The 15,773-nt window shown below is 52.2% G+C and overlaps 1 protein-coding gene across 2 annotated transcripts in view; it reads right to left on the reverse strand.

Annotated features, from left to right (window-relative positions):
• The window catches only part of UNC5B (unc-5 netrin receptor B), a 51,193-nt gene extending 35,641 nt beyond the window's left edge, over positions 1-15,552 (reverse strand). For both annotated transcript variants that reach the window (XM_088168717.1, XM_088168716.1), the window contains exon 1: positions 15,471-15,552. In XM_088168717.1, the coding sequence (XP_088024843.1) occupies positions 15,471-15,543 (73 nt within the window). In that variant the 5' untranslated portion in view covers positions 15,544-15,552. The remainder of the gene's footprint in view (positions 1-15,470) is intronic.
• Between the last annotated feature and the right edge of the window lie 221 nt (positions 15,553-15,773).

The raw sequence follows: 15,773 nt of genomic DNA on the forward strand, positions 1-15,773 counted from the left end.
GGGGGGAAGAAAAAAAACAAAACCCCAAATAACAACAACAAAAACCCAACCTGCACTTCCATTAGCATTACAGAGGACTCGCCAAGACAGCTTCCCACTTGTCACCTCCCTGCCACTGGAACTCCTCTGCCACGCATGGATAAAATACCCCTGAGGAAATGCGTCCCCCTCTCCCATCCTCATCTGGGGTGACAGAGGGGCTGGGGACACCCTCGCTGCCACCACCCCGAGGTGCCCAGGCTGGTGTCTGGCTCCACACCACTGTTGAGATGTGTAGGTCACCCACACCAGCCAAGGCTCCTGGTCCTTCCCATCCCTTCCCTTCCTCAACCTCCGGATGCATCCAGCAGCAAATGTGGGGAGGGGAAAGGGAAATCCTAGAAGCACGGAGAGAGTGCAGGGCCGCTGTGATTTTATTTAGTATCTTTATTTATTGGAGTGCTTTAAATAGATATGGATTGACTCTCCCAGCTCTGAAAGAGGAGCTGCAGGCAGCTCCTGGATTAATGCACACGAGGCTACTTCCATGGATGCTCCTGTCTCCCAAACTCCACCTGGGGCCTCTGCATCCCAAACCCTCTTCACCACCACCCTCAACATCCAAAACTGAGCCACCAGCTCCACCACCCAGCCAGGCAAACCTTCCTCATACAGCCCAAGCAATCAGGGATTCATTCTTTCCTAGCAGCACGTCCTGCCAACCATTTATGGGTTGATGAAAGCAGGAAGGGGCACTGCAAGCCTTTATGGACAACACTGGCTGGGCCCTGAGCTTTTCTTCCCACTGATTAAAGTAATAATGCTCAGTCAAGGAGTAAGCAAAAAAATCATACCACTTTTAGGCAGCTGGGAAAGAGGAGGAAAATCTATTGCAGTGGCCCTGAATGTGGTGCTTCCCCAGGGCTTGGAGGCAGAAAACTTATCAGACACTGCTCTGATAACATATGCAGGCTGAACCATTAGTCTCGGGCATTAAAAAAAAAAAAAAAAAAAAAGGTGCAATAAAAGGTGCCCCTCACTGCAAACTGAGTGAGGAGGGGGAAGTGGGGTTAAAAACCCCCAGAGGCCAGAGGGAGCAGCAGCACACACTCCTGAGGGGATGATGCTGACAGTGGGCACCCACCTCCTGTCACACAGGTGTCCAGGGACAGTTTGTCTCCTGCATGTTTAAAAGCTGCAGAGAAGTGGGGAAAGCAGCATCCACAGCACCGCGAGGCTGGTGAAAGATTTCCCCAGGGCCAGCATCCTCAATCATCCTCAACAATGTATTTTCTCATTCTGGCCTCATTTGGCTCCCCTGCTACAGTCCCAGTCTCAATCTTACAACACCTTGCCCTCCACAAACACAGCTCCTTTTCTTCCCTGTAACTCCAAACCAACCCTTTGTCCTGGGCACAAAGAGCTGGGAGGGTTCTGCTGTGGGTTCCTCTCTGCACTGCTTTCCCATCCAGCTTCTTTGGGAATGCCAGAGCACCAAGTAAGCCAGCTGTGACCTGGAGATGCTTTAAAAAAAATTTATCTCCATCTCCTGACACGATGGAGATGACAACACAGCCTCAGAGGGGTCCCCTTTGTCCTGCTCTCCCCTCACCGCTAAAATCCCACTGGGGAAGCCAAGCAACACAAAATAAGCAGGAAACACCCCCCATCCTGCTTCCAAACCACCTTAAAACGGTCAAGTTGGTTATTCTTGAGGGGAAAAAAAAAAATCCCAGGCTCCAGCCAAACTGGGGCTGGGGACCCCAAAACCAAGAGCCCACCAGCTCCACTGCTGTCCCTCCAGATGTTGGAAGGCCACCAGCTTCCCCCAAAGGTGGCCACAGACAAGGTCCACTCACAGCTGGGCACCTGATGCCAGCATCATCCAGCCCAAGCCATTGCTTCCTCCCTCCCTCCCTCCCTCCCTCCAAGGCTGCTTTTCCAGGCAAAACAAGGATGGGAATTACTCAGGCAGCATGTGACATGACCACCAGAAGGAGGGCATTGCATTACTGGGGCTAGAACTGGATCCTGGCTTCTATTGTCTATTCTTTTGTAGTGATGGGAAGAAAGAGCTGCTTGCTCTGTAATCAGGCCTCTTCTGGCTGCTTCCCTGCTTTTAGGGCCAACCAGGATAATGCAAGGTTGCTTTCATGTGGCAAGAGAAGCTTATAAACAACACTATTACATTGCTGCACCGCCGAAATTAAAGCCCTGCTCCGAGCCTCAGTCCCTCCCACAGGCAGCCTGCTTTGCCTTGGACTTAATTTCTTCTCCCCAAGCCTGCAGTGCAGGGGAAGGACTGAATCTGGTTCAGAATAAGCAAATTCGGTGTCTCCCAAAATGATGTCCATCACCTATCTCTGAAAAGAAGAGCAATTCCTTAAAGCTTTTGCTAATGTGCCCTCAGCAAACGCTCCTTTCTTGTTTTCCCTCACAGCAGAGCAGCTCCAGATCACCATTCACCCCAGAAAGTCTTCACTGATGCACCTTCACAGCTTCATTGTATTTTTTTTTGGTCCACAGTGATTGAGATTTAGCCCGCCCCACACCCCATAAAAATTCACATTCTGAGCTCACCCATACACATGGAGCCTAAAACCTCCAGAGTGGATTCACTCAGCCAGAAATGATCTCAGCTGTGAAACATCACAAGGGGCAGTCACTTTCTCAGCAGCCTCAAAATAGAGGTTGTTTTTCTTTTTTTTTTTTTTTTTTTAAATTAAAAGAGATGCCATCTCTCTGCATTATATGGAATAAACATCCTGGTGCTGGAAGAACGCACACTTCAGCCTTCCCAGCTCCAGCTTCTCATTTCCACCAGCTCTTTGAGAACCTCTTCCAGCTTTTCCAAGCCTTTCTCCTGTGCTGCATTAAGAGCCTGTCTCTGCAAATGGCGTGATTTAAATCCCAGGGGACTCTGCAATAGGACAAGGACTCCTTTCACCAGCCCAGTGATCCCACTCCTCCCTCAGGCTCAGCTCCTCTTGGATTAAATCATCTCCTGGCCACCTCGGCTGGGACAAACCAGTGAGGCAAGAGGAAGGTTTATTGTGACACCCAAGGGACAAACACAAATCCCTGGGGACACCCTGAGCACCTGCAGCTGAAACCATCCCAGTGGAAGATGCTTTCTCCCCCCCACACACACCTCTCCCCTCGTGCTGCTCCCCAAAACCATGGAGAGCCAAAGCTGCAGGATAATCCCGCCCCAGAAGTCCACAATAACCCAAACTCCTCCAAATTTTTAGACATCAGTGGTTGCCCTCAATGCCCCACATCCAACATGCCAAATTTCTTCCAGAGCTGCAAGGAAGCTTCCCCTCCCTCTGCCTGCTGACCCAGGTGTGGGATGCTCTTCTCCTGCTTCCCCCAACACCTCCAACATCATTAGCAAAGGATCCTTTCCTTCAAATAAAGGTCACCTGCCAACAAAATGTGCCTTTTGCCATGCCCTGAGAGCGGCCTTCAGTGCTTCCCTCACCTTGCCTAAGGTTTTTCCAGCATTTTCCTCAGTCCTTCATTTATTTCCAGGTGCTCCATCTCTGCTCATAGACCGTGGTCCCTGTTTTCCTATGGATCTGTTGCTCCAAATATTCCCTCCCACATGGCATTTGTGTTCCCCAATAGTAGGTGGCAAGCGTTATGCTGTTGATGTTTTGGGTTTGTTTTCTTATTTATTTTTTTTTTTTTTTAGTGGGATATTAATAGATCCCTCTCACTGGCCGACCAGCCTAGATAAAAACTTTATTGCTAATTTCCTAATCAGGCAGGCGCTTAATTACGAGACTTCTGAGTCAGAGGGAGAGGGATGCAGACATACAAACAGCATGGCAGCTAAGGGAAAAAAAAAAAAAAAAAAAGTCTGGATTTTTTTTTTTTTTTTTTTTTGAAACAAAGCTAAAAAAAGAACCGCCCCCCCACCCCCAAACAAACAAGCAACAAAAAGAAACAAACAATCCAGCGAGCCCAAGCATAAACCCGCGGGGATTTTTGGTGTTTTAGGCACGGGAGCATCTCTTGGGGCAGGGGATGAGGTGGTCCAGAGGGGCTGGATCCCACGGGGGTCACGGCAGTGCCTCCCTCCCCCTGTGTCCCACATACAGCACCGTCCCCACGGGCTGGGAGCAGATGGTTTCCAAGCTGACAGGTTGCAAACAGCTCCGTGGAACAGGCAGGGGAATCAGATATTGTCTCCATGCCTTTAGTTTAGGGAACAAAAGATGTCTCCCAGCTAAAAAAAAAAAAAAAAAAAAAAAGTTTGCTGGGGAGACCTCGGTGCTCCTCCTGCTTTTGGGTTTCTTTTTATAAAAGCACTTTCACCCAGCTCAGGGCTGGTGTCTTTACAACTCTACAAGCTGCTGCACATAACTTTTTCCACTTTTCCTCTGACTCTAGCTGGGAAGAGACCACAGGGCACATCACCCTTGCTTTTCCAAGAGAGCTGCAGGCACTCCCTTTCTGGCAAAAACTTTTTTCCTTCGACTTCCTACCAAACTTGCAAACACCATGAACTCAGGACAACCCAGACAATCTTCCCAGCATCCCTGCTGTTTATTTAGAGGAACCCCCAAGGCTTGGGAACAGAGCTGGACCCCAATCCTAAACACACAGGACAGCAAGGGACCCAAACCATCTTTTAGGGAGGGTTTATTTTATGAAATCAGGGACTCAAATCATATTTTAGGGAGGGTTTATTTTATGAAATCAGGGGTCCAAATCATCTTTTAGGGAGGGTTTATTTTATGAAATCAGGGGTCCAAATCATCTTTTAGGGAGGGTTTATTTTATGAAATCAGGGGTCCAAATCATCTTTTAGAGAGGGTTATTTTATGAAATCAGGGGTCCAAATCATCTTTTACGGAGGGTTTATTTTATGAAATCAGGGACTCAAATCATCTTTTAGGGAGGGTTTATTTTATGAAATCAGGGGTCCAAATCATCTTTTAGGGAGGGTTTATTTTATGAAATCAGGGACTCAAATCATATTTTAGGGAGGGTTTATTTTATGAAATCAGGGGTCCAAATCATCTTTTAGAGAGGGTTATTTTATGAAATCAGGGATCCAAATCATCTTTTAGGGAGGGTTTATTTTATGAAATCAGGGACTCAAATCACCTTTTAGAGAGGGTTATTTTATGAAATCAGGGATCCAAATCATCTTTTAGGGAGGGTTATTTTATGAAATCAGGGACCCAAATCACCTTTTAGGGAGGGTTTATTTTATGAAATCATCCTTCAGCAGGCCACGCTGGATCTTTCCCCCCCACACCTACAGGGATGCAAAGCCCAGCCAAACTGCAGGATTCCGGCTCCTTTGGCTTCCCTGCTGCTTTTAGCTCTGCAACTCGACCCTGGGCGAAACATATGGTTTGCATTCTCCCCCCCCCCTTCCCCTAAACTTTCCACAGACTCCATCCCCCGCCTCCCCGTGGCACACAAACCCTCTGTGAGCCAGGAATGGTGCGGGCAGCCCTTCCCAGCCCTTTCCAAGGGAAGGAGAGGAGGCTGCAGTAAAACCCCTCGGCCGAGACCGCTAAGTGGGCTCTGCTGTTCCATGCAGGGGTCATTAACAACCCGGCTGGCCAGGCCATAAATACTGAGGAAAACAGAGCCAGCGTGTCATGGTGATGTGGAGATGGAAAGGGGAGGGGAGCAGCACAGCAACAACTCGCTCTGCAAGGGAAGGTTTTCCTTGCCCAGCCAGCCCGGGATCACCGGGGTCTCACATCCAATCTCATCCCTCTGTAAAAGCCAGAAAGAGCATCCTGGAGGATGCAGGAATGGCAAATGGGGTCCAGCAGTGCTCAGAGGATGTTCAGGGTTAAGCAGCAACTGCATCTCCTCTTTTCCCCTCCCTGCGTGCAAAAATCATCTTTTATTTCCCTGTTAGGCAGTTTTCATCTGATTTTCTGCTTCATCCAGCAGCCAGGCTTTTCCCCCCTCAAAATGACTACAGCATCCTAAGCTGGTTTTTGTTCAGCCCAGAAGCCTGATCCAGTGGGATGCAGCAGGTGGGATTCTTATGGAGCTCTGCTTTCCCAAAAAGCCGGGCATCACCTTGGAGTCAAAAATCCACCAGGGTCCTCGTACCACCCTTCTTCCTCCCAGTGTCCTCAAAGCACCGTGCTGGAGAGGAGCCTGGGAGGGCTGTGGGATGGATGGAAGGATGGATGATGGATAGAGGGATGGATGGAGGGCTGGATGCCCCTGGCCAAAACAGTGCTGGCTGTGATGGAAACCAGAAGCCTTGTGGTCTGTGAGCCTTCCCAAGGCATGCCAAGCATTGCTGGTGTGCCTGCATGTCCCACACCAGCCTCCAGGCCATGTCCCAGGCCGAAAAAAAAACCCCCCAAATCCTCTGAATTGGTGTATTTTCAGCAACACAGGACCAGCAAACCCGACAGCTCCTTGGAGCCGAGCTCAGCACGGATTCCTCTGAGCAGGTATTAAAAACCACACTTCCAAAAAAAAAAAAAAAAAAAAAAAAAAAAAAAAAAATCCATTTTTGACCTGATTGGTGTTACTCAAGGTCTTAGCTGAGCAGAGGAGACCTGTGGCTTCCCCTGCTCCTCATCCCTCAGGATCCTTCCCCATCCCTGCGACCCCATCTGCGAAGCCGGCGCGTGGGTTTTTCCATCCCCGGCAGGACCGGCCCCAACACGCCCCAGACTCCCGGGGTTTTGCTATAAACTACAAAGGATCCTGCCCAATTCGCCCCAGTTTGCATAACCAGTTTATCCCAAGCATTTGTTTTAAAAGCTCAGCTCTGGTTAGTCACTGTTCAGCCCAAGCAAAACCCAACCCTCTTCCCGGCTTTTGGATCTTGCTTTTCCAGCTTTAGGCACAGCCAGCGTTTTTTTATCTGGGTGTATAAATTTTAGAAACATGAAATATGAGCCTTGATGCCTTGTTTTATATATATATACACACACATATATACGATATATATTTTATGTATATCAGGATATCCAAAGGATCCACAAGCCAGCATGGGGATTAGCCACGAGGCTGTAAGTCCTGAAATCCAAACCTAGTCATTCACCAGTAGCAAACCATAAAACATAGACACACATGGGGGGAAAAAAAAAAAAAAAAAAAAAAGAGGGAATGAAAAGGGGGAGGGAAACAGTTTTATAGCCCTTGGCAGCCCACACCTCACTTCATCACACTCAGGATCCCAGTCACCCGAGCAGCTCCCCAGCCAAATCCCCTCTCCTGTGACAAATCCCGTTAGTGCCGACGCCGGAGCGCTGAAGGAGGCATTTGCAAGGCTCTCGCTGCAGAAAAGCAGCCAAAATGATGTGCAAGGGGAATCAGGCACCCTGCAGGAAAACCTGCTTGCACAACTGAGTCAGCATCTCCTCCTCGAGACCGGGGGAGGACAGGAGGAACTGCAGCGCTGGGGCACGGGCTTGGATGGACCTGGAAGGGTGAGCCCCAAATGCCAGGGGCATAAACTCTGCTTCTTCTTCTTCCCAGCCCAGGGTGGCCCCAGCAATGACAATGCAGTGACACCAAACGCTTATCCCCAAATCACAGACTGATGGAGCCCACAGGACACCCCATGGAGCAGCCATGGGATGCCACAGCCCCAGCGAGGAGCTGGGAGCACCGGGGACAGTTTAATCCCAGCCTAACTCCGATTTCCAGCAATGCTTGACCCACTCTGTGAAGATGCCCCCCAGCAGAAAATCCGGGACATTTAAGCTTCTCCAAGAGAAACTGGAAGAGAAAACCCTTCCATGAACCCCATCTCCAGCACAGCGACCCAGACCACTGATTACTTTTAATTGCTGTGTAATTGGACTCTGGGAGCCATGCTTTCATTTTAAGCCTGTCTCTACATTTCACATCTGTCAAAGGGAGAAAGAAAAACCTTCCAAAGTAATATTCCAGAGCAGGAACACCGCAGCAACTGCTGTGGCAGTGGGGAGGCAAAGGCTGCACCCCCAGCCTGTTTGGGATAAACAGGGGTGGAGGGAGGTGCTGGGATCCCATCCCAAAGGCAGCAGTGGCCCCAAGGCAGACCACGGGCAGACAGCAGGGCCACATTGCAGGATCCACCCTCCTGACCAGCACTAATTACTACCTTGGCTTGCAGGGCCCTGCAAAGCCCTCAGAGATGCCCCTCCAGGTGAGGGTGGGGACGCTTGTTCGGCTTCCACGGATGAAAAGCAAGCAGCAGACCGCATTTTTTTTTTTTTTTAATTTTTTTTTTTTTTCGGTTGTTTTAAATAGCAACCACTTTCTGGCTGCTGGAAAACACCCTCCCTTCTGTTCTCCAAGCCAACCCAAACAGATGGAGCCAATAACGCAGGCGGGTGATGGCGTAGGATGGCGACCAGGGGGGAGAGCAGCCCCCAAGAGGGGGAACCAGACCCCCTGAAGAAGGCAGGGAGGCAGAGCCCACCAACCCAGAGGAAGAAGTTCGGATCATCCATCTCTGTAAAGCCCTCCAAAGTCCCTGTGTGACTGGTGAAAGTCAAAAAACACCTCCAGGATCACTGAGAGCCCAACCTTTGACCCAACACCACCCTGTTGGCCATGGGGATTGTCCCCCATCCAATCGCTCCCAGCTCTCCAGCCAGCAGTCAGGAAGAATTAAAGCTTCCTGGACATCGTGTGAGTCCACTGGAGGGTCACCGACACAAAATCTACACCTCGGTGCCTTCAGCCACTGCTGTGGATGCCCTCAGGTGTGCCCCGAACCTGACAGCCTAAAAAGCACTGCTGACAGCAACGCTGCATGCCAGGCGTGTCCCTTCTCCCACTTAAACCTGTCCCCAGGAACCTCTGGGCTCTGCAACCTCCTGCCTAAGGAAAACTCCCACAACCCTTTAATAGCCTCTCTCCTCTACAAGCCACCCAGCTGGGAAGCCTGGATTTGGCTGGAAACGTCCCCTCCCTCCGTCCTGCCACTGCCCCAGGAGGTGCAGGAGCCCCACAAAGGTGGGCAGCCCAAGCTGCTCCTGGTTTGAGTGGTGGAAGGCACCTGCAGAGACATTTAAATGCTGTCGGTGTGGCGAGAAGGGGACAAGCAGGGGTCACTTCCAAAAGGAAGGATTCACAAAGCAACAGCAGCACAAAGTCTTGCCCACATCCTCACCTCCCATCATTCGAGAGCCACCACTACAGCTCCAAGAGGGGAGGGAGGAGCATCATCCTGCCTTCCAGGAAGGAGCACTCCCCATTTCCCATCCTGCACTCAAAACCCTCTCACACACGTTTTACCTGCACCACCTTTGGTTCAACACATCCAGGTGCGCTGAAACTCATCCCTAGGACCCGACAAAGCATCCAAAAATGATGTCACACGCAGCAACATCAGTCCCAAGAGCATTTCTCCACCTCTGTGGAAGCTTTTTTTCACTCCCCACACCTCTTTCCAGCATTCCCTACTCTCCACCTGCACGGATCCTCTGCTGATGGCCACAGCATCATTCCCACAGAGCCCCCAAGCCCACCCACCTGCACTGGGATGTCTCTCCTCTCCAGATGGATCTAACACGCATTAAACGTCTCAAAATGAGATTTTCCACGCTCTCTCAAAGGGAAACAATCCCTCAGCTTTCACACTGGGTGCAGGCTTGTTGAAGGAGGGGCAGCAAAGGTTATTCATGGAAACCACACTGGCAGGACCCCCTGGAAGCAGGAGAGATGCAGGGATGTGACTTTTGTGTCTGGCTCCACTGATTGTGGCTCACAGGCCTGGGTATTCCAGCTGGGAAGGGATCACTTGTGGCACAAACCAGCCCTTTTCCTCCTCCTTTGGTATTCCCATAAGATGTGGGAATAAACTGGGGAGAGAATACACAATTATGGATTTGTGGGCTCAAGGGGAGAGCCCCACAAAAATGCTCCCCAAATCCATAGGGTCTCCTTCCTTTTCTTTGCTTCCCCAGAGAAAGGGACAGCCCAGACCTTGAATTTCAGGAGAGAAAAGCTCTGCTCACTTTTCTCCTTGTATAACCAGGTATATTATTACTCTTAAGCAATAATAAAAGTAATAAGTGTCTCAACTTGAGCCCTTCACCTCTCAGGGTATAAAAAACGACAACAAACAACACAACGCAGCAGCACTGCCTTAAACTTACACAGCAAGCCAAGCCAGAGGGGGAAAACAGCTCAAAACCATTTGATTTTTAAATGCTGGGGGAGTATGTCAGCCACATCCACCCATGCCAAGCTATGCATGGCAGACAGTGGGATGCAGCTCCTGATTTATGTTTCACTTGGATAAACTCAAGTGCCACGGTCACGTGGTCCAATTTTGGGATTCCAGTGCCACTGCCATGTCTGCCATGCCCATGCTCGTATCCCACGTGGCTTCACAGCCATTCCCAAGGCTTGGGACCTGGTAATTCCTCCTCCCTGCAGCAAGGAATTAGCTGGAAAGGAGATGTTTCCCAGCACCTGAACAAGTGAGAGCTTGGCCATCAATCCCCAGGAGAGAGGGGCTGAAACGGGAGGAGAGCAGACACCGAGAACTCCAAGGATGCTCCAGCCAGGCAGGCAAGGGAAGGGGCCCAGCAAAGCCCATGGAAAGCAGAGAAAAAGGTGGGAAGAAACCGGGACCAGGCTCGCTAGGAGTGGGAAAAGCCACCCAAAGGCAGGAGGGAGCAGAGGAGACCCGAGAGGGGCCGGGCTGCAGCAGGGAGGGACTCGCAGGAGATTAAAGGCAGAGTGCAGGACACGCTGGAGCAAGCCCCGTGCTAAATAATTCCTGCTTCCCTTCCCTTTCCTCCTTTTCCAGAGTGGCTTCACCCAGCCTTTCCCAGCCTGGCTGGCGTTTGATCTCAGGCCTTTCCCTCAGCAGAGGTGCTGAGCCCGATAAAAAAAAAAAAATAAATAATTTTTTAAAAAAAGGGGGGTTGAGCCCCTTTAAAAATAAATAAATAAATAAAAGCAAATAGAAGTGAGATGGAAAAAGAAGAAAAAAAAAAAAATCCCCTAAAAAATCCAAGCTCAGCAAACATGTGGCTGCTACCAGCCCAGCCCAGCGGTTTGGGATGGGGAACGGGCTCCGGAGGAGGAGGAGGAGGAGGAGGAGGAGGAGACAGCAGCTCTTCCCCTCGCTGAAGAGCAGGTCTGGGGCTGCCAGCCCAGCGCATTCCTGTGCTGTGAGTCAGGCCTCCGAAAAACCAGGAGGCTTCAAAAATAATACTCGGTGCAGCAGCCTCTGGGATGCTTTGCTTTGCCTTGTGGCTCTCCCCGGTCTGAGCAGAGCTGCTTTACCCCAAAACCCAGCTGGGACCCTCGGGAACAGCATCACCCTCCGTGCAGGGAGCCTGGGAGCAAAGCCACGCTCCAGAAGTGGGGAAATCCCAGCGCCAGGCAAGGCTGCAGGGACACGGAGAGGGAGGATTTGGGGAGGCTCCCACCGAGAGGGGTCCCTGGGAGAGCTTTCCGTGCCTCTCACAAGGCACAGCTCTGCGACTGCAGGTCATTCAGAGAGGATTTTCTGCTGTTCTGCAGCCTGGTGGGAGGAGAGGCATCGCTCGAAGGCTCTGCTTTTGGGAGACACGGCTCACACAACACTTCCTCAAGGTCCTGAGCTCCCGAGGGAAGGCTCACCCAGGCTCCCCCTGAGCCCGGGCTGAGCAGGAGGCAGTCACAGCCCGGTTTGGAAGGAACCTTAAGAGTTCATCTCGTCCCAGCCCCACTGCCACGGGCAGGGACACATTCCACCGGAGCAGGACCCTCCCCAGCCCAGCCCCAAACACTTCCAGGAGGAATTAAGACTCTCCCACAGCAGCAGATGTGAATCCCCTGCACAGAGCCCAGCATCCCAAGGGCCAGGGCTGTGTCAGCTCGGTGCCACCGTGCTCTGACTCACAGGCAGGGGTGGCTTGCACAATGCGACTGATTACAGCGAATTACGGCTTTGCAGATTTGTGGAAAAACCAAAATTGCAGCCAGTGGGCCTTCAAAAGCCACCGAGCAGCTCAGGCACCCCTGTTAATGCCCCCTTCCCACGGTGGGATGGCAGGAGGGGGCAGAGGGGATGGGGTGATGATTTATCTCCCCCCCACCTTGCTCCAGCAAATGTTTTCACTCACATTAGCATCGCTAAAGCCGGGAAGATATAAATGAATAGGAAACAGCAGGAACCTGCGGCTTTATGGCACCAACATCTGCTGTAATGAACTGCTCAGACTCCACCAGCCCCTCTCACAGCATTGCTGGCCTGGCACTGGCCTGCCAGCCTGGCTTTGCCCAGCAAAGCCCAGCTCAGGACTCTCCCCAAACCCCACAGGGCTGCCAGGATGATCCCACTGGCCACAAATACGTTAGGAGGAAAAAAAAAAAACCACGGGGATGCCACTGCAAGAAATGGAAGGAAAACAGAGCTCCTCACAGCACCTTGGCTCACTTAAATGACCCAAAATGCAGATCTATATATATTTTATATACTTTATATATATAATTCCTGTTCAAAAAGGACAGGGATGGAAAGGGAACCAGCATCTACAGCACCAAAGGGACCCAGGGGACAGCACAGAGCTGAAGGACACAGCTGAACCCCCCAAGCTCCTTACAGGGTCAGCTCTTGGCTTCTAAGCAGAGAAAATACAAGCTGGATTTCCTCCCTGCCCTCCACAACTACTATTTCCATTTTCTGCCCTCTCTAAAGTAGTGTTTTTCCATTTCTCTCTTTTTTTTTTTCCCTGTTGTTGTGCCAGTGTTTCGCTCTGCTGCTACCACGCACAGAGAGCACTCGCTTCTCAGAGAGAGAGGGGGGCTCCACAACGAAGCAGCTGAAGGAGAAGGAGACAAAAAAAAAAATAAAAAATCCCCGAGCAGATCCTTCCACACACCCCTGTCCTCAAGCCTCCACTTCCAAAGGGCAGGATTTGACAGGCAACAGGTCCTGGAGCATCTTTTCCCCAGCCATCTGCTCAGCATGGCAGCAGCAGGCAGGCGGCCTCCTGCCACCCATGATGTCCTCACGCTGCTGGGGGACAGCAGTGCTGCTGTCCCCCCTCCCTCCCTCCCTCCCTCTGTGTCCCTGGGTGTTTTCCTGCTGCTGCTAAGGCAGAAGGATGGAAGGATGCTCCTTCACTAGGATGGCTGCATAAACATCTTTGTCGTCCGAGTCCCCACCTCCAGCATCACCCTCTGGATTTCAGCGTGGCAAGACCCCCAAGCAAGCTCCAAATCCTCACTCCAAACTGTTTTCCTGCCCAGAGGAGCACGCACAGGAGCCTGGAGCAGGTAAAGCCCTAGGCTCAGGGAGAGGGGACACGCCGGGAGCTGTGGTCCTGGGGATGTGCATGAGCGGACCAGATGCTTTCTGGGTTTCAAACCCCCACCCAAAACAACATTTCTACCCCCACACTGCAAAACCCAACACAAACAACGTGTGCATTCTTTGTTATGAAAAGAGAAGATTGTTTTCTGGGTGATGCCTCTCCCTAAAAACCAGGCAAGGATGGGGAAGGGAGTGGATGATCACCCGGGCGAAGCACCCATCTCAGCTCCCTCCTCTGCATCATCACATGCCACCTCTACACAGCTCTCCTGGAGAAACACTAATTATAGCTCTCCAGCTAAAAACTTTATTATACACACACACATACATATGCCAGATTAGCAGCGTGCCTTAGAGAGCTCCCCGGACTCCAACTGAGCCAGGTGGGTCAGGTTTAACTTGTTTTTTCCCTTCTTCATTCCCTCCCTCCCTCCCTCCCTCCTGGCCAGTTTTATTTCAACCCCTGCATGAACTTGGGTGCACACAAAACTAAAGAGGACAGAGCCAGGCACGAACACACATCCCCCCCCCCCCAGCTCCCCTCAGCATCCACGGAAAGCTTGGCCACGGTTAAACCTTAACCCACAGCAGCCTGGCTAATCCAGCCTGGCTAATCCAGCCTTCCCAAAGCCATTCCTCGCTGCCAGGCAAGCAGGACACGAGTTGCCAGCTCTCAAACCTCTCCCTTCCCACCGAGGGGAGAGTTTCTCCTGGCCCCTGGAGAAGTCAATAGTGCCGTTCCTGTTTCCCATTTGCCGAAATACACTGGATCTTTGTATGGCGGAGGCGGAAAAAATATTAATCTAATTAGACTCCCTCCCTAAAAATTCCTCGTCACCTTAATTACGCTTCAGAAAAGAAGGCTTGGTTCATTTTCCTAGAAAATCAGCTTGTCAGGAGACGCTTTCAACTCCTTTAACAAGACAGATCTGTGCTTCGCGACGCGTCCTCAAACCCCCCCAAAGCCAGGAGCTGCAGGGAGCGAGAGATCCCGAATTCCCGGCGGGATGACGACCTTGCCCGACGCCGTTACGGGCTCCCCCAGCCTCCAAAAAAACCCCCAAACTTTGTAGGGCTCCCTTTCCGAGCTCTACACTCGAGCACGTTTTTTTTTTACACCCGGAGAGCCAGCACGGGCAGCTTTGCTTTGCCAGCGCCGGAGGATGACAAAGGACAAAGTCCCGAGGTGCTGAGGATGTCCATGAGTTATGGGGTGGGGAATACACAGCGGAAAGGCTGAGTTTGAGCACAGGAGTCCTAACGAGAGAGGGCAGCAGGAGAGATGCGCCTCTGTTTCTCGTCCGCGGCACGGATTGCGAACGGCAGGGCTGGATTTAAGTGTATCTCAATCACAAGATTGGGCTGCGCACAGGAAACTTTGAACAGCCATAGGAAAAAAAAAAAAAAAAAAAAAAAAAGACAACTCGGCTGCCCGGCCATCAATCGCTTAGCTTATAAAAATACAGGTTTAATAATAATCATTAAAAGGAAAAAAAAAAAATTAAAAATCCAGGCTGAATAGTTACTTATTTGACTCGCCGGGGAATCACAGCCGACGCTACTACAAACAGGGCTGGGCTTGTTTTGCTTTTGCCAAGAAAAATAAATATATATATATATACACAGGGAGAGAGAAATATAAGGAAGCGGCACGGCCAGGCGGGCAGGGAGCGGCGCTGGCAGCTCGCATCCCCCGGAGCATCCCCCCTGGAGCGGGGATCGCTGCCAGCCCGTATCCCTGTGGAGCATCCCCCCTGGAGCGGGGAGCGCTGCCAGCCCGTATCCCTGTGGAGCATCCCCCCCGGAGCGGGGAGCTCTGCCAGCCCCCACAACCCAGAACATCATCCCCCCGACCGGAGCATCCCCCCCGGAGCGGGGAGCTCTGCCAGCCCCCACAACCCAGAACATCATCCCCCCGACCGGAGCATCCCCCCCGGAGCGGGGAGCTCTGCCAGCCCCCACAACGCAGAGGATCCCCGGAGGGCGCTGCCAGCCCGCATCCCCCTCCCGGGGATCCAGCGAGCATCATCCTCCCGGAGCATCCCCCCGCAAGCCGCGGAGGGCGCGCAGCTCCCCCCCCCCACACCAACCTTTATATTAAAAAAAGAATTTTAAACACCGCACCAACTCGGCGTCCCAAGGCACCTCAACCGCAGTGAACTTTTTTTTTTTTTGGGGGGGGGGTGATGCCGCCCACCCTATATCCCCCCCAAAACTTGTGCCCCCCGCCCCTTACCTGCGGCGGCCAGCGCCCGGCGGAGCAGCAGCGCGGGGAGGAAGAGGAGGAGGAGGAGGAAGGGCGGCGGCATGGCGGCGGCAGCGGGATCGGCAGCGGGACCGGGAGCGCAGCGCTGCCCGCCCGCCTCGCCACACTGCCGGGCTGCCCGGAGCCGGGCGGGGCGGGCCGGGGCGGAGCCGGGGCGGGACCTGCCGGGAGCCGAGCCCGGCCCCTCCCGGGGCCGCTCCGACACAGCCCAGCCCAGCCGGAGAGGGGGACGGGACCCCGCTCTGCAGTGGGGACAGCGAGCACCAGGGGGAG

Source organism: Sturnus vulgaris, chromosome 8 (assembly GCF_052056855.1).
Source record: "Sturnus vulgaris isolate bStuVul1 chromosome 8, bStuVul1.hap1, whole genome shotgun sequence".
Classification (NCBI taxonomy): Eukaryota; Metazoa; Chordata; class Aves; order Passeriformes; family Sturnidae; genus Sturnus; species Sturnus vulgaris.